We start from the raw sequence: 24,167 nt of genomic DNA on the forward strand, positions 1-24,167 counted from the left end.
ACACTCACACACACAGTCACTCACACACACTCTCACACACACACTCACTCACACAGTCACTCACACACACACTCACGCACACACTCAGACACGCACGCTCCCTTACACACACACTCATACACACTCACTCACACGTGCAGCTTCACTGCCCCACTGGTTGTGTTTTCAGAGAGGTGAATTGCTTGCTCAGGACTATACAAGGACCGGAGCTGGGGTCCCAGCACAAGTCTGTTGACAGCCTGTCTGGTCTTTGCTGTTCCATCATGACACACTACTGCTTGTTTTCTGACCTTTCTATCAATAACACTGTTGATTCTGATCTTTATCTTTAGTCGAACGCTCAACTTGGGAAGTACATTAGCAGCCGAGACTCAGATACAGAGTTTGAGGCTCCTGGTTTACCCTCTTACTTTCTGGTAGACTAAGTTCTGTCTGTTTGCTGTTTAGATGAACATTTCTAAGCAGTACAGTTTGCCATCCTGCCCCATGTTCATTTTTTCCCTTACATTTTTAATTAAAGCAACATTAATTCTACTGATTCATTAAAAAAAGCACAAATGGGCAGGTGATAAATTAATTTATCCTTATTTGGGGGAGACAATAACATTTAGTTATCTGTTTTCAGAATGATTCCCTAGGCTATAGCAACAGAGACAAAGAGGCAGCAAAGGCTCCGGAGCCAGATGTGGCTTGAGTTCCTACTTCACTGGAGACTAGGCAAGCCAGGGCAAGCCTCTCTATGCCCTTAGGTTCCACAACTACAGAATCAGGATAATGAGATAACCACCCCGGCAACGCTGAGGAGATCATGTAATGTGCTAGCACAATTACAGGTACCTACACAGTAAGTCTGCAATAAATGTTAGCACTTTGGGAGGTATGACTAGCTATGAGTAACTTCCTTTTTCTTCCAAGTGAACAAAATCCCCATAAAACAAAGACACAGACAAAGGTTAGCAATAAACTGGCTAACGAGAGACTGCAATTGCCAGATGTCCTTGAGGCTCCCAGGGACCATTCTGAGTTCTGGCCAAAGAGTGACACTTGAAAACAAAATGTAGGGTTTCCACCAGGTCTTCCTGATAACTGGGGCCCTGTGCTTCCCTCTCTCAGTTCTGTTTCCAGGAACACAGAGGCTAGAGTTCCTGTAACTATCTGCAGCTCCAAGGACAGATGCTGCAATTGAGTTTCTCTGAACAACAGATTAAAAGTAGCCTGGTTCCCGAAGGGTTTCCTGGATATCAGCCCTGTGCTGCAATCTTTAAACTCTTAGGAGAAAGCACAAACTTCTAATGCATTCCTGCTATTATTTCTGGCATCTCTGTCACTCAAGGCCAAACTGAGGGCTTTGGCTTGTCCCTCACGGAGTCTAAAAATCCAACTAGAGGCTTGAACCCATTTTGAGTCCATGTTTTTGCAGATAAAGGCAAGATGGGACAAACACAGCTTGCACATCTTCAAGACCCCTCGTCCTAAGATGGTTCAATCTTGACTGACAGCTTGAGTGGAAACCCTTGGCTGTGCTGATGAGGGTGTGTCCAGAGATGACTAAGGCAGGTGGGAATGCTTACCCAACTGCGGGTGGCAATCATGTGACAGAACAAATTGTGCGAGGAAAAGAGGAAGGAAGAGGAAGCTCACTCGTGCAGGCAGGAGCTCCCTTCTCTGCATCCCAGCAACCAGGCTGTAAGCTAGCTCTGCTCTTGCCCAGGCTCACAGCAATGGAGCCATGCAACCACGAACTCAAGCGAAACCATGAGCCAGAATAATCCTTCCACCCTTTCAAGTGTTTCTCTCAGGTGTCTGTCAGCACAGCGACAAGATGCTAAGGACACCTCTCTCAGAAGTTAGTCTTTCACCAAAATCTCCTCTCTCCTGTTCAGAACTCCAGGGATCCATGTTCTACGCACTACGTAGCTTGCCCGTTATCCATTGATCAGAGCTTTATATTGTACGCTATGGCATCCCAGACAACCTTAGGGATGTATGGGATTAGATTCAGCTCTGTCTAACGGGTGGGTGATGATAAAGCATCCTTCTTTGTTTCCCTGAGCAGCTACAGCTATGAGCCAAAGCCTCCTGGAATGTCTGAGTAATCACCAAGCGTGATGGGAGCAACAGGTCAGAGCCAGGGCACATGCTGAGACTGTCGCCCACTAGGAGCCTGACTGCAGCTTAAAACAGTCTCCTCACAAATAAGTTAAGACATTTCCCAAATGCTCACTCCGACTCCCAGGGAGTTTCAAGGGTTTGTGAGCAAAGGAGAAATGAATATTTATCTGACTAGGAAATTAAACAGCAACCAAATTCCCCGGGGTTATGTACTTTACACCCTGACTTTAGTGACCAGTATGACATTATCAGCTGTTCAAAATTCTACATAAGATACCAGAAGGTTATTTGTTCCTGAGCAAATACTGGTCAGTGGTTAAACCATAATCATTAAACCCACGGTCCACTGTTCAACTATCCTATGCTTTCATTCTTTCTTAATACGAATTGAATATGAAAAATGCATAGATTTCATTTGGACAAGTCAGGATTTGTGTGTCTATAGGATAAAGTGTAGAAAGAGGCCAAGCAACAGCTCCTTTAAAAGTAAGTGTGCGTGACTGTGTGTGTGTGTGTGTATCTGTGTATGTGTGTATATGCCTGTATATGTCTGTGTGTGAGTGTATCTGTGTGTGAGACTGTACCTGTGTGTGTGTGTGTGTGTGTGTGTGTAGTGCAGTGTGCATATGTGAGGGATGGGTGGGAGGAGGAAGAAGGCGATCTCTGGTCTTCACTGAGCATGCTCTTCAAAGTGAATTTTCTTTCTAGGAGTTCAAAAAGATCTACAGATAATATGCCATTGCCTTTCCCCTCTATCTCTATCTATCCCACTGACTCTGAGAAGTTAAATGACTGACAAGGCCACCCAGTTCATAGTCACCTTTCCTAGGACCTTCAGACTTCAGATTGATGTTGATTAGATTTCTGAGGACATGTGTCAGCAGCCTTGATCTAACTCCCAGGGTCTGCTAAATACTCAAGCCCGGTGGACAGAAGGATCTAGGAGACACTGGAGAAGTTACACCACCTCCTCACTACATGTCCAAGCCGCCCAACAGGCTTCTCTTGGATCTATCTGGTCATGACATTAAATGTGACTCCAGGTATACAGCTAGGCCTGCTAACATGGAAGTTCTGCGGGTTGCATGCAGATCAAAGTTTCTGAAGGAGAAATTGACATACAGAAGTCATCTCTTCAATTCAAAATAAAAAATGCAGCAAATGTGCTCTATAAAAACATAGTTATTATGTTCACAGAAAATATAACAACTCCCCAATATCATCTAGATACAAAAATCAGCGGGTGGCAGTGACACATGCCTTCAATTCCAGCACTCAGAGGCAAGCGGATCTCCAAGCCTGGTCTACAGAGAGTTCTAGGACAGGCTCCAAAGCTACAGAGAAACCCGATCTTGAAAACCCACCCCTCCCCCAAAATAAAATTTTAGAAAAGAGTCTTGGGAGATGGCCCAGGAATTAAGAGTGACTGGTGCTCTGGCAGAGGACCTGAATTCAGTTCCCAGGTCCACAGTGCAGCTCACAACAGCCTGCAACTTCAGCTGGGGGAGTTGACCCCTTTTCTAGACTCGCCTGGCACAGGTACATATATAATATGTGCTCAGAGGGACACATGTATACACAAATAAAAATAAATCTGAAGAGAAAACCTTAGTGCATTTTATAAAAATGTTATTTATTTTTTAAAAGCTTAATTAGTTAAAAAAACTTCCTTAATCGGTAAGCATTAGAGAAATGTAATTAATCAAATTACATTTTACACACTTGTCTTTTTAGGAACAAATAATTGTAAATTAAGAAAAATATTAGTAGTTTAAAAAATAAAGCGGTTCTATATTATTTAATTTCTTACAATGATATACAGTACCCTAAGTGAACTGTAACTCAAATAAAGCAAATTATTGTATTATTATTATTACCTTAAGTATTATTACTAAATTATTCCTTTAAGTACCCTAAATGAAATGTAAGTCAAATAAAGCAACTTATTACAAGGAAGGACATAAAGATATTATCATGCAAAAAAACCCAAAACAAAACCCCAATAATCTTAGTGTGGTGCCATTACCAAATAACCAACTGAACTGAAATGGAGGAGGGGCATAGAGGAGAAGGAAAAAGCAAGGCCTAGGACACAGCTCAGGAGCAGAGCACTTATCTGGGAAAGTGGCTCAAAGGTCAATCCCTAACCCTGCAAGATCCAAGCAAGTAAGAGAAAGGCAGACACGAAAGCACCTATAATAAAGCAAGCCTCAACTTGCATCTAAGAATGGCCATTTTAAATGCAATATTCAAAAATTGAAAGCAGGTCTCATTTCACCCAACCAGTAAAAACATGTCTAACTGAACCTCTATATTCTGTTTTCTTAAAGTACTTAGCCACGTGTGTGCACACACTCATACGGTCTCTAAATGTGGGGGGACTGGCAGAGGAATGTGCTGAGCGCATGGCTGCCTCATTCCTGGTTTTCAAAAGATCGTCAACACTTGGAGGGAGTTGTAAAACAAGCAGCTCCCACAGACCAGGAAGCCGAAGCAGAAGCCCACGAGCAAAGGAAGACTATGTACGTACCGTGTAGAGCTCATTAAGAACCTTCATTAAGTCCTCGTGCAGTTGGAATGCGATCTCCTTGCTCTACAAAGAAGAGAAAAACATTACGATAGGAGAAATTTTGTTCTTAAAGTTCACAAATTTTAAAGACCACTAACTGAAGATAGATGGATGTATAAAACATAATAGAAAGCCACTGTATTCTTAATACCACAAAACACCTTCAGCCCTAAAGCCCCTTCCCATACGGAGGACCATGGCCGACGGTCTGTGTATGAGGTGCAGGGGCTGCCCGGGAGGCTCCCCGAGCAATCATGTCAGACACTGTGGGAGAGTGGGTAATATATGCACAAGGTAAAGCGTCATGCTTGCTTTGAAGGTGAGCGGCAGACCAGGCATGGCGGTGCCTATGATAATCCTGGCATTAGGTAGGCTGAGGGAGGAGGACAGGGAGTTTCAGGCCAGCCTGAGCCACTGTCTTAATCAAAACCCAGAGGCCAGCGAGATGGCACTCGTGGTGTAAGCCTAAGGTTTGCCCACATGAAGGAGGAGGGAGAAAACTGACTTTACAAACCCGTCCTCTCACCGCACGTGCAACATAACACCCTACACACACCTACACACACCCTACACACACCAACAGGAAAATAAGTGGAGAACAGGCTGCAAAGGGTGAGCTTGAGCAATCAGCTTTCCTCAATGGAATCCCACTGCATTCTACGGTGGCGATGACCCAAACAGTAAAGTTAGAGGAAATGAACTCTTCGGGGTCACTACAATTTAAGAAAACACTTCTGAAGCTGCCCGACAGCAAGTCCACGTAAGGTCCACACACTTCTACATCTGCCTTATTTTTTATGAAGACCATACATCAGAGGCGACCCCTCTCTCTGCCTATCCAGAGTTTGATGGTGGGATATTTGCATATTGTTTTCCTTCGAGCTGATTTATTTTATAGGAACCAGAGCCAGACGTGTCTATCTGTTTTGGGTTCATCCCGTAGTCATCTATAGAAAATGCAGAGTGTATGGTTGGCTCCATTTATAGTGTGAGATGGTACCAGGAGCCACTTCTGCTCACACTGGGTTGTACAGTTTCCCATGCCACCTATGAGTGGGTACCTAGGACATAGGATTTAAGATGGCTCCTAATCAATCTCACCCAACCTGGCAGTCTTGGCTAGGTGCACAGGAAACTCTGAGCAAAGCCTTTGATGACCACAAGAACAAGCTGAACTGCTATTTCTGAGGGGAGTGAAGCAGTTGCTATGGCTACCAAGACCACCTGCAGACTGCCATGGAGGGGAGATGACCATGGTCTTAAGAAACTGGGACTCAGATCAAATCGGATCTGTCTATTTTGGGGAGGTTATTGGTGTAGGCCTCAGGAAGAAGCAAAGACCAAACTGCTGAAATGAAGATTCATGGGTGATAGAATGACACGGGCAGAAAGCATCAGAGTCACACAATGTTGAGAGATTCAGATTCAACAGCCGCATTCATCACTGGCTTTCCTTGGGCTCCTGGACAGCGTTGCATATACCAGGCTGTGACAGGGTCTAAGTCTCTAAATTGGATTTAGGAGTTTTGAATATTCTTCTGTTAAATAAACATGTGGAGACTAAGAGTCACTCCCAAGTAAACGGGAACGCACACGTGGGCTAATATAGTCCCGGAACTCTAGGCCCCCAAACTGGGACTCCAAATGTAAGCATTATACTACAATCTCCTGTGACTTCAGCTTGGTGTTTTTTTTTAATATCAGGTTTCATTCAAAGAACTGGGCCATCAATTTAAACTCTCTAATGGGATCAAAGGCCACCAAGGAGTCCTGCTCAGTTACCCACGTTTCAAGTAGCAAGTCCAAAAAGAAAATATATCTTGGCTAAGATTTCCAAACAATAATAGAAAAAAAAGAATCCCACCGGTTCAATTAATCTCACACCAGTATATTTAAGGTCAGAGTAAAAGCTTAGCTTGAGGCTCTATGGGTCATCCATGTAACCCTTGGCTACGCATCCTAGAACGAGCAGGGTGGCTCTTGGCACGTTGTACAAGATTTCAGGTGATGGGATAGAAGAAAGCTGGGCTACATTTGCATTTTAATTTCACCTTTCATGAGATCCCCCCCCCCCCGTGTGTGTGTGTGTGTGTGTGTGTGTGTGTGTGTGTTTTCTAGGAGGCAATATGTCAAATGCTTAAAAGGAAGGGCTCAAGAGTCAGAGAACCCATTTTGACTCCTCAGAGATGTTGGCTCCCTGTCTCAGTTTGTGATCTATAAGATGAAGGGCAACTCTTTGATTGAAAGTCCATTGACCTCCACATAAGAGGTGCTTCTTAGAAACTGTCTGATTTGATGCTGATGCCACTCCCCATGGCCCTGGGTTTTTAAGTTTCCCCAGATGGCTGTTAACTTTGAAAGGCCCCTAAGTACTGTGTTCCAGCACGCGTTTTCCCTACCACCTCATCATGGACATGGACTCAACTTAGCTTCCTAAGCTCTGTACCCTTGGGGGTGCTGCTGCTAGTGACAATGGATGAATTAATGAAGCACATACCAGAAAACTGATAGCCCTTGAAGTCAATGTGACATGACCTATACGTTCTATGAATGAGACCTTTAAAAACCTGTCTTCAGTGGTAATTTTAGCGATTGTGGCAAGTTGATAGAGCATTGCTTTCAGTAGGGAGCTATCCCCCAGAATACAGGATCATGGTTTCTATTCGCTCACGAACTTAAAATCTAAACCTGTCCTGACCTAGCAGGCAAACTCACAATTGATCATTCTCTTCCTACCATCATGCATTTCTTCTAGGAGACAAAGTCTTGTTATATAGTCAACGTTGGCCTTGAACCCCCCACCCCATCACGCTCCTTCACAGAGCTCTGGAGTTTGCCACCACTCCTATGTCTTTAGGGATCAATAAGGAGCTGGCTGCTTTGAACAGCACTAGTTTATGCAATTTGTGAGAAACACGAATCCAAATCTTTGAATTTAAAGATACATGGGCCGGAACAACATCACTAGCTAAGGAGAGGTCTGCGGGCATGGTTCCTGTTCTCACGGCATGGAAACCTTACAAGGGTCACTTCATCTTACCCTCCCTCACTCCAGTCAAAACGTGGCTCCCACTGATCACTGTCACAACCGAAGTAATGATTCCCTCTAAATAGTACTCCAGACACCTACAGCATCACTTCTTCAATCAGAACAGCAGCTGGAGCACCACAAAATCCAGGAACCCTACACTGAGAAGCTTCTTATTGCTTAGCTAGCATATAAAACAACGAGCTTTTAGAACATTTCTGGATGTCGAAGGTCATCAAAATTCAGCAGGGTGTCATGCACCTGGGGCCTGTTTCACTAACAATGAAAATTAAAGAGACCCTTGACACTTGAGCAAGAACTATTGCCTAGATAAAAAAAAAAAAAAAAAAAAACAAAAAACCAAAAGACACAGATCTTAAGGAGGGAATGACTGTTCCTTCTGTACAGAATAAATACTAACACATTATACTTTCCAAGGATAAGATGGTTTTTCTGCTATTTGAGTGAAGGTGGTTAAGGTTACTTTTCTGTAGAGGAGGAGAGCCCCTCGATTGCCCAGAGCCCCCTAGAAACACAGAAAAGACCACTTCTTCCCAAACTACGCCTACAGGAGCTAAAATGATGCTCAGTCTTCTGATGTTTTGACTGATCCAAGGGGAGAGAAATTTAGTTAACACTTGTTAAATGCCTCCAATATAATCCCAGGGGTAAATTCTAAACTCTGAACTTTGATATTTCAGATACATCAAGCACAAATTCAAAATGAACGTTTCTAGGGCTTTTATTCCATTTTCATGCTAGAAACGAGTGAAATGTGTTGAAGGTCACGAGGAAAGAGGGACACCCACCATTGCAACATACTGCCTTTCCTTCCAGTGCCTTTATCTAACAATGGTCTGAGATATTACTGTTTTATCATAATCAAGCATATTGTTCTACTTTTTTTTAGTTACCATAATATTTTCATGTATTTATATCATGTTCGGAGTCCTAATAGCTCACTTCACCACAGCCACCCAGGAGCACACACCTTCATCTTATACTATCACTTCCATGTTTCCTCCATTTCCCACCAATCATGCGATAATTTGGTTTATTTGACTTCACCTTAAGACAAGGTTTCCCAATTTAGCCCAGGCTGTCCTTAAACCTGCTGTGTAGCCAAGGCTGACTATAAATTTACAATTCTGCCTCAGCTCCATGAGAGGCTCACTTTTTCATACTTTATTTTTTTTTAAATTTCAGATACTAACATACAAGTTTCCCATACTGTAATCATTCAATTTATAGATATAAAACAAGAAACACATGACTGCTGAATGCTATAAATCATAAGATAATTTAAAATTTCAGCAAAGTAGTTTTAAAAAAGACAAAAGACAAGAATGATGCTGTTTTTTAATGCAAATATAAAGCAAGAATGAAAGATCTCAACAAAGCTAGTATTCTAAAGAGGTTTTTCTCAACTCTACTCTCTACTCTCCTAAAAACCAAGAGAGTATTCATTACAGATTAGAAATCTGAAATTCCTAAAATTTAATTGATAAGTATATGGTTTTCTTTATAGGCATTATCTATTACACAAAAGCCACTGGACAGGGTTTCTCTGTGTAACTGTCCTGGCTGTCCTGGAACTCGTTTTGTAGACCAGGCTGGCCTCGAAATCACAGATATCCACCTGCTTCTGCTTCCCGAGTTCTGGGATTAAAGGCGTGAGTCACCACCACCCAGCGAAAAGTAATTCTATATCCAAACTAAAGGGCCAAAGCTCAGTAGGTGGGGAAGGTGTCAATTATGCAGTTGTGTGGTGTGTAGGATGCTGTAGTGAGCTCAGGACAATGCGCACAGAAGGTTGGTAGCAAGAAATGAAGCAATATTTTTTTCAAGGTCATTTGGGTGGGTTCCTGGCACGTATCCCACTCCAGTGTCTGTTCCAAGACAGCTCTTGGTATCTGATCATTTGCCAAAACGGTACAATCTTTTGGGCAGGCACAAAGCCTTCTTGTTAAGTTCTGCAGAATGAAGGTGTGGGACACATAGACAGTTCTGGAAGTCTTCTCCTTAGCTGTTGCCCAGGAGGCAGAGAGCAGGAACACCAATTTCTGTAGGCTAGGGCAGGCCAATCATATCTCATTTGCTCTGAAATAGTCCCTTCAGGGAGGACCAAGGTGGCCAGCCGTTTGCACAGAACTTCAATCTCACTAACGTGTTCACTTGCATTCTGTGTTATTTGCTTTAAGGCATTTCCTGGACATGGGATTTTTGAGGATTAAAATTTGAGTTTGAGTCTCTCAACACATGCTGGAAGGCCATTTTCTTTTTAAATGCATGCTGCTGCTTTCAGTACAAGGATGTTCCTTAAGTCAGAAAGCTGAGGTTTACTTGGTGCTTCTTCTTGAAGTGATGGTTACTCATTCATCTGTTCTGGCTGATTAATTTTTCTGTATGTCATTAGAAATAAGAAAAATCGAATTATATTTCCCTTGGCAGGAACTGTGTGTATGATGTTTTAGGATGGTTCAGAGATGTCTTGCCTCATCCATCCCTTTCCCTCTATCCTAGTTTGCAACCATTGCTGTGATAAAGCCATTCCCAGAGCAGCAGAGGGAGCACGTATTTCACACTACAGGCCAGGAATGCAAGCAAGAACTTGGAGGCAGAAACTGCAGCAGAGACCACGGAGCAATGCAATGGTGCTTACTGGTGTGTAATCATGGCTTGCTCAGTTTACTTATAGAAACTGAAACCACTAGCCTAGGGGTGGCACCACCCACAATGGACTGTCCTTCTTACACCAACCATTACTTCCAGAAATGCCGCACATACCAGCCTGATGGGAGCAGTTCCTCAGTCGAGAATCCCTCTTCCCAGCTATGCCTAGGGTGTCTGCCAAGCTGATAGATAACCAGGGCACCTCTCTCCTTTATTCTCCACACCTTGCCTGGTCACTGCTGCGGACCCTCGGTCTAGTGTTGGCCTCTGTGCTTTCCCCGGTTCTGTGCACTGCCTGGGCTCTGCTTTCTTCCCTCCACCAGATGCAATTCTACAAGCTGCTCTGAAATCATTCTTGCACGTTGTTCCCCAGAGACAAATCAGACCTTCCCTTCAAGGTGACGTCACGGTTAACTCACTTATCACCATTCCCCGGGACCACTGTCTGGTGATTAAAATTTTCAGTCTCAAATCAAACTGCCTATGTTCAAACTACTTTGTGAAAGTCAGTAGATAGGTTTTCAGAGGTCTTAGATTTTCTCCCCTGTAACACGAGGGCTGGCTTGTTGGGGTTTCTGTCCCACATGGTACCCCACAGCCGGCAAGTCCCAAAGAAAATTACACAGAGAGCTCCATAAGTTATAAAACTGATTGGCCCATTAGCTCAGGCTTCTTGCTAACTCTTATAACTTATATCAACCCCGTTATTCTTATCTATGTTAGCCACATGGCTCGGTACCTTCCTCAGCAGGGCAGATCACATCTTGCTTCCTCGGTGGTCTGAGCTGGAGTCGGTAGGAATGGGCTTCCTCCTTCCCAGCATTCTCCTGTTCTCATTGCCCCACCTCTACTTCCTGCCTGGCCAATCAGCGTTGATTTAAAACATGATTGACAGAATACAGACAATTCTCCTGCACCACTCCCCCAGTGGCAAAAAAGATACTGAATATTCTCTATGCCACAGGGTTTTATTGGGATGGTCCTTATTAAACACTGAACACAAGTTATTATGCTAACGACATTTCCTTTTTACCCTTCAAGGGAATTACAGGGGTACAGGGGTTCAAATCTGGCCCCCTGCCCTCCAGAGTCCACCATCCCACAGAGGAGCCAGACACGCTTCATTTGCTTATTTTTCTGTTGCTATAGCAAAATGACAAGTACCTGAAGCTGGGAAGAAAAACGGCACACACACACACCCCACACATACCACACTCACACACATACAGTCGTATATCCCCAGCCTCCACCACCAAACTCACACACAAAGGTTTATTTAGCTCATAGCTCTGGCGGCACAAGGAACACGCAAGACCCAGCCTGGCTCTGGAGAGGGCCCATGGTGGACAGCACCAAGAGCAGGAGGAGGATACATGAAAAAAGGGATTGGATTTCCAGATGAGGAGCCAGAAAGGGGTCAAGCCATTCTCACAGCAGCTCAGGAGTCCCACCAGGGTAACTTTAATCCCTTTCCTGGGCACCCACCCCCCAGGTCCTAAGAACCTCCATTAGGCCTTGTATCTCAGCAGCCTGCCTCCTCTCTCAGGGCCACAGAAGCCAGTCCTCCAAATCACGAGCCCTGGGAGAACAAACTCACGCCTTGGCACATGTGAGAGCAACATTCTGTACAGAGTGTTGGAATCAGTGCCACTTTGGTGGTGGTGCTAGCCAGACCTCTGCTACTAGAGACCTACAGGCCTGTGGCCTGGAACATTCCAGAAAGGAGAGGAGACAACAGAACAATGGGCAATAATTAATAGGAGCGATGTGGGTACACTGAGCAATTAATCAAGCGACCCAGTGCTTGGATTAAATGGCTGACTCAGAGAGTTTCTGCATGTCGTGGAGGGAGTTTTTAAATAAATATATCGAGATGACCAACCCAGGAATGCTGGCCTTCTGCTGAGCCAGAGTGGGAGTGAGGGGGACAGGAGAAAGCAGATGAAATATTTAATGAGTGTTTCAAAGGATTTTAGTGTCTCACACTTGCTTATTTGGAATATAAATTCTGGGTAAAGAGGTCAGGGTTATGTTTCCACAGAATGTCTGCTTTTAACATTCTAGACCTCATTCGAATGTCTCTACATTAATAGAGCCCTTTAACTCACATAAACTCTGAAGACAAGGACAAGAATTTCTCCCAGAAACACTTGACGGCAAGAACAGGGTTGGGTTTAACGGCCTGAGTCCAGGCTCAGGCGAGTATGTGGAGTGTTTCTTCAGGAGTCTCTCCTACCTGGCAGGAGGCATTTCTACTTAACACCAAAGCTAGAACTGGGCACGGTAGTTCATACCTATTATAGCAATATGTGGAAGACTGAGGCAGGAGGATTGCTATGAATTTGAGGCTAGCCTTGGCAATAAGTGACAGGCCAGCCCAAGAATACATGAGCAAGACTGTATGACACACACACACACACACACACACACACACACTAAAGATAGGAGTAGGCAATTATCCTCACAGGGCATTTCATCCCAGGCTGGGGGCAAACTCCAGGCCAGCAGAAAACATGGGGCAAAAGACTCAAAGAGGACACGGTCATGTTTTCCAGAAACAAGTCAAGACTTAATCCTGAAGGATGACATTCAGGGCATCTTCCAGGATATATGGAATGGGCAGGCAATGCGTCACTGCCCACTGAGGCAAGAGAAAGCCACCCAGTTTGTGAGTGGTGGTGAGAGGTGGAGAGTCACTCACCCAAGTCATCTGCAACCTCCGGGTACAGGGGGTCCCCAGCAACACAGGGCAAATAACTCAGAGTGAAGTTTAAAGCCCGATTTTTGTCTTTCCATTCTTTACTTCATTAAAAGAAATCAGGATTTTTTTTTCTTTCCTTTTGGCAAGGGGAGTGATGTTCCTCACATATACCAGACCTACAGGAGGCCAGAGGCATGCCCCCCAACGAACTACCCTTCCCTCTCCCACCTGCCAGAGTCCCAGGGAACAAGGAGGCTGCAGAGGCCAAGCCCCCACCCTGCCCGGGCAGCATGCTGCGTGGCTAGCGGGGCCTGAGAACTTCACCTTTCACCTCAGCACAGCTGTGGCAACAGGCACTCCCTAAGTGTCCTCTTCGTTTCTTGTTCCATTTCATTTCCCCTCTTGCGTATGTCTTGTGCTCTGTAGACAGCTCAGGTTTTAGGACCGTTGTTTATGTTTCCCCACTAATACACTCTAAGGCATTCTTCACTGTCTCTTCAATATACCAAATAAACTCCCTCTCTTCATCCTACGTCTTCCCTTCTCTCTCATCCTCATTCCTGACTCCTCTTACTTCGTACTTGTAACCATCCATAGCATTAATCTCTAAGAATCTGTGGTCCCTACCAATAGCCCAACTTCCCCATCCAGATACTTTATCATCCTGAAATTAAAAGTTGTTTCTCAGAAAAGATCTAATACTTCTCCTATCCTTTCTTGCCTTATTTTCTTCCCAATCCCGTTCTTAGTAACGGAAACCCGACTGTGCTCCACTCCTTCCCTGGCTATTGTCTAAATAGGTACTGAAGTTTAGGGGTCTCTGCCACTAACTGGCAAACACAGAAGGTACACAGTGGTGGTACCCACAGCTTCAGATGCTCTGCAGCTAACATTCTTCTCAGGGAATAACAGAGTTCACCAGGGACCCTGAGCCCTGAACTGAGGAATTATTTTCAGAACTACATACTTCACTCTAGTAAACTAAATATTATTTGAAAGCTGTGAATTCTCTCTCTCTCTCTCTCTCTCTCTCTCTCTCTGTCTCTCTCTCTATATATATATGAATGTATAAATCTCAATGCAGTAATATATGAAATACACACACACACACACACACACACACACACACACAACGTCTCCAGAAACTATCAACTCTACAGCACTGTGAGGGTGTTAGGTTGGCCATAGTGGAACAGGCCTTTAATCCTAGCACTCTAGAAGCAAGAGGCAGTTGGGTTGAGGCCAGGCTGGTTTACATAGTGAGTTCCAGGCTATCCTAGGCTACATAATAGGACTCTATCTCAAAAGAGAGTGCATATAAGTTGAAATCTCAGGCAGAAAGCTCAAAACGAAGATTGTAAGTGTGACTATAGGCAAAGCAGCTGAATAAAATAAATAATTTAACATGTCCAGCAAAATGGCAGGATAAAAAATTAGCATCCAAAAATCTGCAGCTTTCTTAGACAAATACACTGAAAAAGAAGTCAAGGCAGCAATCCCATTCACTATGGACTCAAAATGGACACCACCAACTAACTAAACACATCAGTTGAAACAAACCTAATCTAGACCTTCTGAAATATCTCTTTAGTAAAGGTTTAACACTTAAGGAAAACACCAGAAGAATGAAATACCTCATGTGGTCATGAATTAACAAGACTAGTACTGTGAAAATGGCTTTGTACCAAAAGCAACTTGCTAGTTAAGACAATCAAAATTCCTCAAAGAAATAGAAACAAACAAACGAAAAACAATCTTAAACTTTATATGGGAGCCTAACAGACCCAAAGAGCCAAAGCAGTTCTGGGCAAAAGGAATATTGTGGAACTTATCACCATCCCTGACTATACTACACATCCATCACATTCAAAACAGTGCCATAATGACATAAAAACAGACATGTAGATTGATGGAATAGAACAGAGGGCCCAGATAAAAAGCCACACACCCGAATTTTTACAATATATATATATGAAAAAAGAAACTCATTGGAGAAAAGTTGCAGGAAAAGTATGTCTAATAGAGATGAATGAAACTAGGTCTTATCTCTCACCTGCACCAGACTCAACTCTAGATGAATCAAGGACCACGGATAAAGAAAAGAAACTCTGAAACTGCCAGAGAAAATATGGGAAATACATCCTATGATACGGGCATAGGTAAGGATGTTTTGAATAGGGTTCCAATCTTCAATACATAAGGCTGATAATCACCAAATGGAGTTTCATGAAGTTAAAAGGCTTTTGTATAGGAAATGAAAAAAATGTCAAGTAAAGAGAGAGCTGACCGAATGAGGACAAACCTCTGCCATCTGCATATCCAACAGAGGATTAATATCTAGAATTATAAAAAGAACTAAAATACTAAGCATCAAGAAAAAAAAACTAATTTAAAATGGGTCAGAGAATCAAACAACAAAAGAATACCAACAAACAACAAACAAAAAAGTTTTCTAATTCATCAGCCATCAGAGAAATGCAAATTAAAACTATGTTCAGATTCCATATGACTCAGTCAGAAAGATGATCACCAAGAAAACAAACAATGACAAATGCTGCCGAAGACACAGGGAAAGGGGGTGTTTACATACTGCTGCCGAAGACACAGGGAAAGGGGGTGTTTACACACTGCTGGTGAAGACACAGGGAAAGGGGGTGTTTACACACTGCTGCCGAAGACACAGGGAAAGGGGGTGTTTACACACTGCTGCCGAAGACACAGGGAAAGGGGGTGTTTACACACTGCTGGTGAAGACACAGGGAAAGGGGGTGTTTACACACTGCTGCCGAAGACACAGTGAAAGGGGGTGTTTACACACTGCTGGTGAAGACACAGGGAAAGGGGGTGTTTACACACTGCTGCCGAAGACACAGGGAAAGGGGGTGTTTACACACTGTTGTTGATACAGCCACTCTGGAAAAGTGTGGCAGGGCCTCAAAGCACTAAAACTTAGAACAGCCAAATACTCCATCTCTATCACTTCTGGGAATATACCCAAAGGATTCCACACATGCAGGGCAAAAGGGGGAAAAGTCATCAGCCTATTACCCAGCAATGAACACTGACCTCCCAGGGAAGGCGTGTCCACAACTGAAACAGTGGCATGGCGGTTAGGGGCCACCCAGCTACCTTCTGGTCGCCTTTGTGACCCTGCAGGAAGAATCTGCGTCTGGAACTATGAACCTCACTGTCTCAGTTTCACTTCCATTTCTGAGATAAAACACCCTGGCCCAAAGCAACATAGAGGAAAAGGGGTTTATTTCAGCTTAAAATGTCAGGTTACACCATCCTTATATGGGAAAGCCAAGTCACAAACTTCAAACAGCTAGTCACAATCATATCCATAAATATGAGCAAAGAAAGGCATGCATGTATGCTGCCTGATTGCTAGCGCATGTCCACCTCTATTTCCCTGTTTTTATCCAGTTCAGGATCCCTGCTTAGGGCAAGTGTAGCCAGCAGTGGACTATGTTTTTCCATGTCAATTGACCAAAGACAATGCCAGACAGACATGCCTATAGGCCAATGCAATGTAGACACCCCCTCACTAAGTTTGTCTTCCCAAGTGATTCTAGGCTGTGTGTTGTTAACAAAACTAACCTGGTCTCAGTGCAACTTTTTGAGTAATTGTCTTAGACACTGTTCTATTTCTGTGAAGAGATACCATGATCAAGGTAAATTTAATAAACAAAAGCATTTAACTGAGGGCTTGTTTACAGTTTCAGAGGTCGGTTCATTATCATCATGATGGGGAGTATGGTGGCACATAGGGTGTTGGAGAAATAGCTGGAGAAGAGCTTTATATCCTGATCTGCAGGCCAGGAGAAAGAGAAAGAAACTGGGACTGGCTTGGGCTTTTCAAACCTCAAAGCCTGCCCCAGTGACACACTTCCTTCAACAAGCCCACACCTCCTAATCCTTCTAATCTTTTCAATTCTACTTCCTGGTGTCTAAGCATTCAAATATGTGAGCTTGAGCGGCAGGTTTATTCAATCCACCACACAAATGTACCCTGATTTTTATATTTTTGATTTTTCAAATGTCGATGACATGAATGTACTTTTCTTTGTTGTTGTTGTTTTTCAAGACAGGGCTTCTCTATAGCTTTGCAACCTGTCCTGGAACTAGCTCTTGCAGCCCAGACTGGCCTCCCAAGTGCTGGGATTAATGTCATGCATCACCATCACCTGGCATGAATGCACTTTTCATGAAACAATGATCACTTTATGAAGTCTATCCAGCTCCCCTAAGAAGAAACAAAACCTTTAAACAACGAGGACATCACCATGACCACATTTGTAAGTATTAAATCCTTGTGCAGGAAAAAGGACTTCATCTAAAATTGCATGTCGTTGGTGAACTGGGCACTCTCTTCTATGGATTTAAGGCTGAGGAAGGTGTACCTCAGAAGACTACAAGTCCAAATGCCTTCAATCTCTTGATTCTGCTTTCTGCTCCATGGGGCCCTTTAGTCTAGAAAGAGCATAGGCAAAAGCGAGAAAACACAAGGGTTCTCTGTGAATTCATCCTGAACTTGCATCATGAGAGGCAGATCTAGCCACATATATAAAACTCAATAAAAATTTGTTTCTACATCTCTACTTTGCAGTTGTCTAATTATATTTAAGATATAAGGATTAAAACTGACATATGGCATACTAAGTGCCTATTTTATTCACACATACCAATGTGTCTATGGGGGTGCTAAGTAGATAAAGACAACGTGGACCAGAGGTAGGCATGGCTATAAGTAGGTCATAGGTCTGTTTTCTCTATTTTGAGTCACTGGGCCATGAAATCTAAATAAATTATTTCTAAATGGCATTATCAAGTGATAAGTAAGCTCTGATGGTGTCTCTTTTTGGATTTTTATAGATTTCTAAGTTCCAATCATGACTTTGCTTTGTCCTTGGAAAGGTGTTCTCCTCCCAAAGAGAAATGGGCTCCATCACAGATGCTGGGCTTTACTAGACAGGCCATGTTTCCTTCTTCCTGGTGTCTGCCTCCTCTTCCATTTGTCTTTCCTTTCTCCAGCATACACTTTCGTAGTCTTCTGTAACTGCTCAAATGAACTCACTAAAACACCAATGGAGACAAGGAAAACAACTTACAATTCTATAACTTACAAACCCTCTCAGGCTACATTCTCTCAAAGTTTGGGTGATTCAATAGTTAATTAGGAAAGACGCAGAACTGATATGAAATTCATATACTATTGAAATACAGATAGGTTTTAAAATCAGGCCCACTGGGCATAATGATGCATGCCTTTAATCCCAGCATTCAGGAGGCAGAAGCAGGTGTATATCTTTGAATTCAAGGTGAGGCTGCTCTATATTTTGAGCTCCAGGACAGCCAGAACTACATAGTGAGACCCTGTCTCAAAAAGGCTAATGAGAATAAACTCAGGCTTGTGAGCCAGGTTTTAATACAATAAATGCTTTAGGATTGAAGAAATAGGACAACTTTTCATACTGGATTTATTTATTGAAAATGGTAATAAATTGGAAATGCTTTTTCTATGTCACTAATTAAATAACCATTTAAGTGCAAATTCTCTGTGGCCACACACATAAACCTACTCAATTAAAGGCAGGACAATTTCAGGAAGCAGAGGCAGGAGGATCTCTGTGAGTTTGAGGACAGTCTGATATACACAGAGAGTTACAGGCCAGCCAGAGTTCTACAGTGAGACCTCGTTTCAAAAAAAAAAAAAATCAGAACAAATTAGTAATACTTTTGTTCAGTCCACAGTATAACCAACTAAACCACAAGTGTATTTTCTAATTAGTTTTTAACACACTAAACTTTGTGCAAAATGTTAGTAACTGCTTTATTAACTTCAGAACAAGAACCCAGAACAAGAACTTACTGAGAGAGCCAGGGCTTTCTCTCCTGTCCAAAGCTCACATCCGCTGCACAGCTGGCTCAGGACCACAGTCTATGGTAAAGCACACCACGCAGGAGGCTCATCGGCTTGAGTCTCCACAGCATCGCGGTGAGAATGCATGGGCCATCCACTAAAATACACCAGTGAGCTGGTTTGCTCATCTTAAAGCAAAGGGCAGAGAATCTTGGAGACAGGGACAGAAACTCAGTCATTCAAACTCACCCAGACATTCTCCCCCTCTTCCCAGTACTTTAATGAGTGTGATGCAGATGGCAAGCAGAGAAAAGAGGCCAGACCACCTAGTGTGAGAGGCAAGTGAACCAGCTTCATTCCAGTCTGATTTGTGTTAATTCAAACAATTAAAAAAATACCCATATCGCTTTGCAGCAAGATACCTAATTTTCAGAATTCCTCTTCAAAGATACAACTGGTTTGGAAGCTTCCTTTAGAGCCATGGTTCTCAACCTGCAGGTCGTGACCCGTGGGGGGGGGGTCACCTAAGACCATCTGCATAGCAAATATCTACATTATGATTCATAACAGCAGAAAATTACAGTTATTAAACAGCAACGGAAATAATTTTATTGTCGGGAGAGAAACTGTATTAAAGGGTCACGGCATCAGGATGGTTGAGAACCGCAGAGGTAGAGTCGCTCAGAACCACATGGTTGATGAGCCCACTAAGCTGACAGCAGATCTCAGGAAAGGCAGAGGAGGCACTGGAGAAGAATAAGAAATTCCTGTAACAACCCCCTTTCACCAAGAACTGAACCACAGAATTCATCCCAAGAAATCAAAACAACAAAACACACCCCCAAACAAAAAAGCCAAACATCCACGGCTAGTAGGTCAATGCACACGGAAGGACAGCCTGCCTGGAAGAGTTTAAACCTTCCAGAGAGGCCCAGGGTCAGGACATTCAAAAACTGGCCTTCCTTGGAGCTGTCTCCTCATCGCTGCCGTGGAAACTATTACAGAGCCTGCCCCTGTGTTTGCGCGCGGATTAGAGGAGCTGCCCGTTGTTTTGTGTGTGACAGATTGCTTGGCACACACCACACATTCCATAATCGTTACCTCTTACTATCACTGTGATGTCTCATCAGCTCGGCGTGTCCTTATTTTATCTTAGGAAGCCACTTTCTGCTTTTCCAAACACTGCTGAAAATGGCCTTCTATTCATATCGCCTTTCAAATCAGAGCGTTTTAGTCAATTCAATACAGAGCCAAACGAGTGTTTTGGAATACTACATTAAAGAGACTGAAGTCCATTCCAGAGCGCCACAAGGCTGCAATGAAGCAGACCGTCGGAAAGAGATTTCAGACTGTGTAATTGCTAGGTCTGCCTTGGGAGAAAGGGAAAACCTGTCTCCACTTACAGTCCACCGTGCGTTCTCAACTCCTTGTAGAGAGAGTTCTGCTGCTGTCTACGGGGGTAGGCTTCAAAAGCCTGAAGACAGCTATCATGTCCTAGTTAAGACTCCCTTCCTCCGGTGCTTACGGTTCCCAGTGGCTCTGTTCCTTGGACAGCATGATTTGAGGAAGCCAGCGTGAGTTCTCCTTGTCCCCCCGAACAACTGTGTATTGTGTTTGCAGCTCCCTGTACCACACTTGCATTGCGTTTCCCAGGGTGGAGGCTAGGATATCGGAACACATCTGCATCAGCCCTGTCTTGTGGGATAGGGCCCCATTTACAGCTGTGTGATCAATAAAAGGCCAAGCATCTTGAAATAATGGCTCAAGTCTCTCAGTCTGTTCCTACTTGGGTAAAGAGCAGCCAGCTGGAGCAGTGGAAATTTGAAGAAAATCGGATTTGGATGTATGACTGATGAGCAACATTTAAAATACTAACAGGCCTTTAAAACAATGGAAGTCCAGAGGGTTCAATCTTAGTTGATAAGGACAAGGACTTTCTGAAGGATGGACCTATGCCCTGGTCACAATTCACATGACAGGGTCAACTTCACCCCTGCCCCCAGATTCCTAAGTTATCACAGCTTCCTCCTGAGTTCCCCAAGGCAAGCTAGTTCCCATTTCAATTACTGTCAACACTGCATTCAAACATTAGAGCAGTTTATATCTCACAACTCTGGGTTTTGTTTTTATTTTACATTTATATTTTATTTTATACCCAAACAGCCACAGCACAGCCTGTGGGCAGAAGTCAGAGGGCAACTGGTGATGGCAGTTTCTTTTCTTTTACCATGTGTATTCTGGGTCTCCATCCAATCATCAGGGGATTCTGGCTCTCCGACTCCAATCATCAGGGTGGGTGACTGCCTTTACTAGCTGAGTTATCTCCCTAGCCTGTATCTGGTTTGGGTTTTAATAATTTTGCTTTTCAATTTTTATCTCTCATTTTATGTGTATGAGTGTTTGTCTGCATGTATGTGTGTGTGCGCCATGCATGTGTGTGGTGTCTACAGATGTGAGAAGAAGGCAGTGGATCCCTTGGAACTGGAGTTATGGGTAGTTGTGACCCAACCACACAGGAGCTGGGAACCAAACCCAGGTTCTCTTGCAAGAGCAACAAGTGCTCTTAACAGTGGGACCATCTCTCCAGGCTGTTTTATTATTTTACTTTTAATCTTTTTATTGCTGTGTGAGTGTGTGTGTGTGTGTGCTATGAATGTATGAATGTATGGTGCTATACTGTTAATCTCAGCCAGATGTGTGACATCTGGTCCAGGCAGAGGAGGCTTAGAGCATCTTTAAGCGCCCTTAGTTAGGGTTACTGCTGCTATGATAAAACTCTCACCGGAAGCATTTGGAGAGGACAGGTTTTTTTTGTTTTTTTTTTTTTTGTTTTTTTTTTTTGGCTTACACTTCCACATGATCAAAGGAAGTCAGGGCAGGAATCGGAAGGCAGGAAATGTCGCAGAGGCCACAGAGGGGTGCTGCTTATTGGCTTGCTCGGCCTGCTTACTTATAGTATCCAGGACTACCATCTCAGGTGTGGCCCTGCCCAGGGTGTTGTGCCCTTCCATCTCAGTTACCGATCAAGAAAATGTTCAAAGACTTATCCATAGGCCAATCTGGTGGGCATTTTCTCACTTGAGGTCCCCTCTTCCCAGATGACTCCAGCTTCTGTCAGCCAACAAAATAATTGACCACTTGGGGCCACAAGAGAACCTTCTTCCGTCATTTTTGCCTGAGTTCACTTCCTGAATATACATAAGGGTTGGTCATCAGTCTCTGCTCTTGTTCTTGTTGATCTCTGTATAAAAGAATGTTTTTACCCAATTTTTCAATAAACTTAATCAAATTTAAGATCTTGATGACTTCATCCTGTATTCCCATGGGCTCAGGTCTTTTCTTTAAGAACTGTTACCAATTTATAATTTAATTCTTATATCTGTGTTTCTTTCTGGTGCTAGGCTCCAAGCTCCTGCAGGGTACCAAGCTAAGAATTCGTTCCTTGCTTTTGTGACCTCAGCATTTACTACCAGTCCTGTCACCAAAAAGGCAATCGACAAATGCTTGTTGAATCAAGAATGACATGAAACTTCTATTATATTTTGGGAAAACCACTGATCTTGATAAAGTTAGATTTCAAGAAAAAAAATAAAAAGGGAGTAGAATTTCCAGTGGATTTTTCATGGTCATAACTGTTTAGCAGAGGTTACAGATGATGCTGTATGTCCAGCTTCGCCTGGCTTCTGAGGCTCTGAGCGCAGGCATCCACACTCGCATAGCAAGTGCCCTACGCTCTAAGCCACCTTCCTGGCCCACCTATGACCTTTTAAAAGTAAACTTGATTAGGTGTTGATCTTTTGTAGATAGCAAAACCTAAACAAACTAAAAACAACTTTCTAAAATGCCCTTTTAAATGGGAACCGAGGGACCAGACACTTTTCAAACCCATCTCCCACTTGTCAAGTTTATGAACTCCATGATTATAAAACAAACTTAACCAGAAAAATTCTTTTTAAAGCAAAATACCTGTTTGGGAGGGATGAAGCCTCAGTATAGATCAATATTTCTCATCTGGGGCCAATTTTGCCTGCGGAAACATCTGGCAATGACTGAAGGCATCTCTGGCTGTCCGTGCTGGGAGGTACTGCCCACACGGCGTGGAGAGAGCATCCCGCAGTCTGAGCTGGTGTTTCCCAAAAGGCATGGTTCGTATTTCACTGCATGCTTACAGCGCTTTTTCTTGTCTCCAGTTTCCAGGTTATGTATACTCGGACTTGGGTTGGTTTCTTTGGGCTTATCTAGTCTGGATTCAGTAAACTTGGATGCATAGGTTGCATCATTTGCTAACTTCGGGATATTTTCTTGTAATTGTCCTCAAATATTTATTCCTGTATCACACTTTTTCTCCTCTCTTTCAGAAATGCTGATGATGCAAACATTGGAAACACTATGTGAATGGTCCCCACGGCTTGTTCACTCTTCTTTCTTGCTGTTCGCATTAGGTCATTTTTGTTCATTTAAACTTCCCCAGTGCGCCCTCGGTTAGCTCTGCTCTGCTAGGAAGCCCGTCTACTGAGTTTTAAAGTTTGGTTACTAAACTTTTTCAGTTAAAAAAATTTCCCGATGGGGTTCAGCAGTTAAAAGTACTTTGGTGCAAAGCCCAACAGCCCAAATTCAATCCCTGAAGCCCATGGTGGAGGGAAAAACTGGCTCCTATGATCTCCACACACGCCCTGACAAAGGTGTTCCTCCCTCAATCTCTTCCCTATACATAAGAATAATATTTTAAAAATAGCTTCCAATAATTTTATTCACTTTAAGAGTGTTTGATCTTACTTCTAGAATATTCTTCTAATGGCTGCTGTGGAAATCTTAGGTAGCCCAAGCATCCATGATAGCTCAGCATGGCTGTCTCTTTTGTTTTTTTCCTGCATGCCTTCCTGGCTTTCTTGATCTCTTCTAGGTTGAGTAATTTGTGTATTGTATTCCAGATATTTTCAATATTATGTCTCTGGGCCTTACTTGAATTAACTCTAAACTTTAGTATTTCTGTTTTATCAGGAAACCCAGCTGCTTAGACTCGGGTTACAAATTCTGGCCAGCCTTGTATAAGTTGCGGTTCCCATGTTAATTCTGTTTCCAGCATCTTTGTGCTGCTCTTTAAATCTTCCATCATACTTAATAAATACTTAGTTCAGTCCTCAAGCCTTTGTGGGTACACTGTTAGAGATCAGATCTGCTGTGTGCAATGGCAATCTGTCACTGCAGTCTCCACGACTCT

The 24,167-nt window shown here is 43.3% G+C and overlaps 1 protein-coding gene across 2 annotated transcripts in view; it reads right to left on the reverse strand.

Annotated features, from left to right (window-relative positions):
- The window catches only part of Srgap1 (SLIT-ROBO Rho GTPase activating protein 1), a 283,329-nt gene that overhangs the window by 113,418 nt on the left and 145,744 nt on the right, over positions 1–24,167 (reverse strand). For both annotated transcript variants that reach the window (XM_041665937.1, XM_041665936.1), the window contains exon 4: positions 4,643–4,705. In XM_041665937.1, the coding sequence (XP_041521871.1) occupies positions 4,643–4,705 (63 nt within the window). The remainder of the gene's footprint in view (positions 1–4,642; positions 4,706–24,167) is intronic.

This window comes from Microtus oregoni, unplaced genomic scaffold (genome assembly GCF_018167655.1).
Source record: "Microtus oregoni isolate MIOR12 unplaced genomic scaffold, Mior012 000001F_ref0000356, whole genome shotgun sequence".
NCBI lineage: Eukaryota > Metazoa > Chordata > Mammalia > Rodentia > Cricetidae > Microtus > Microtus oregoni.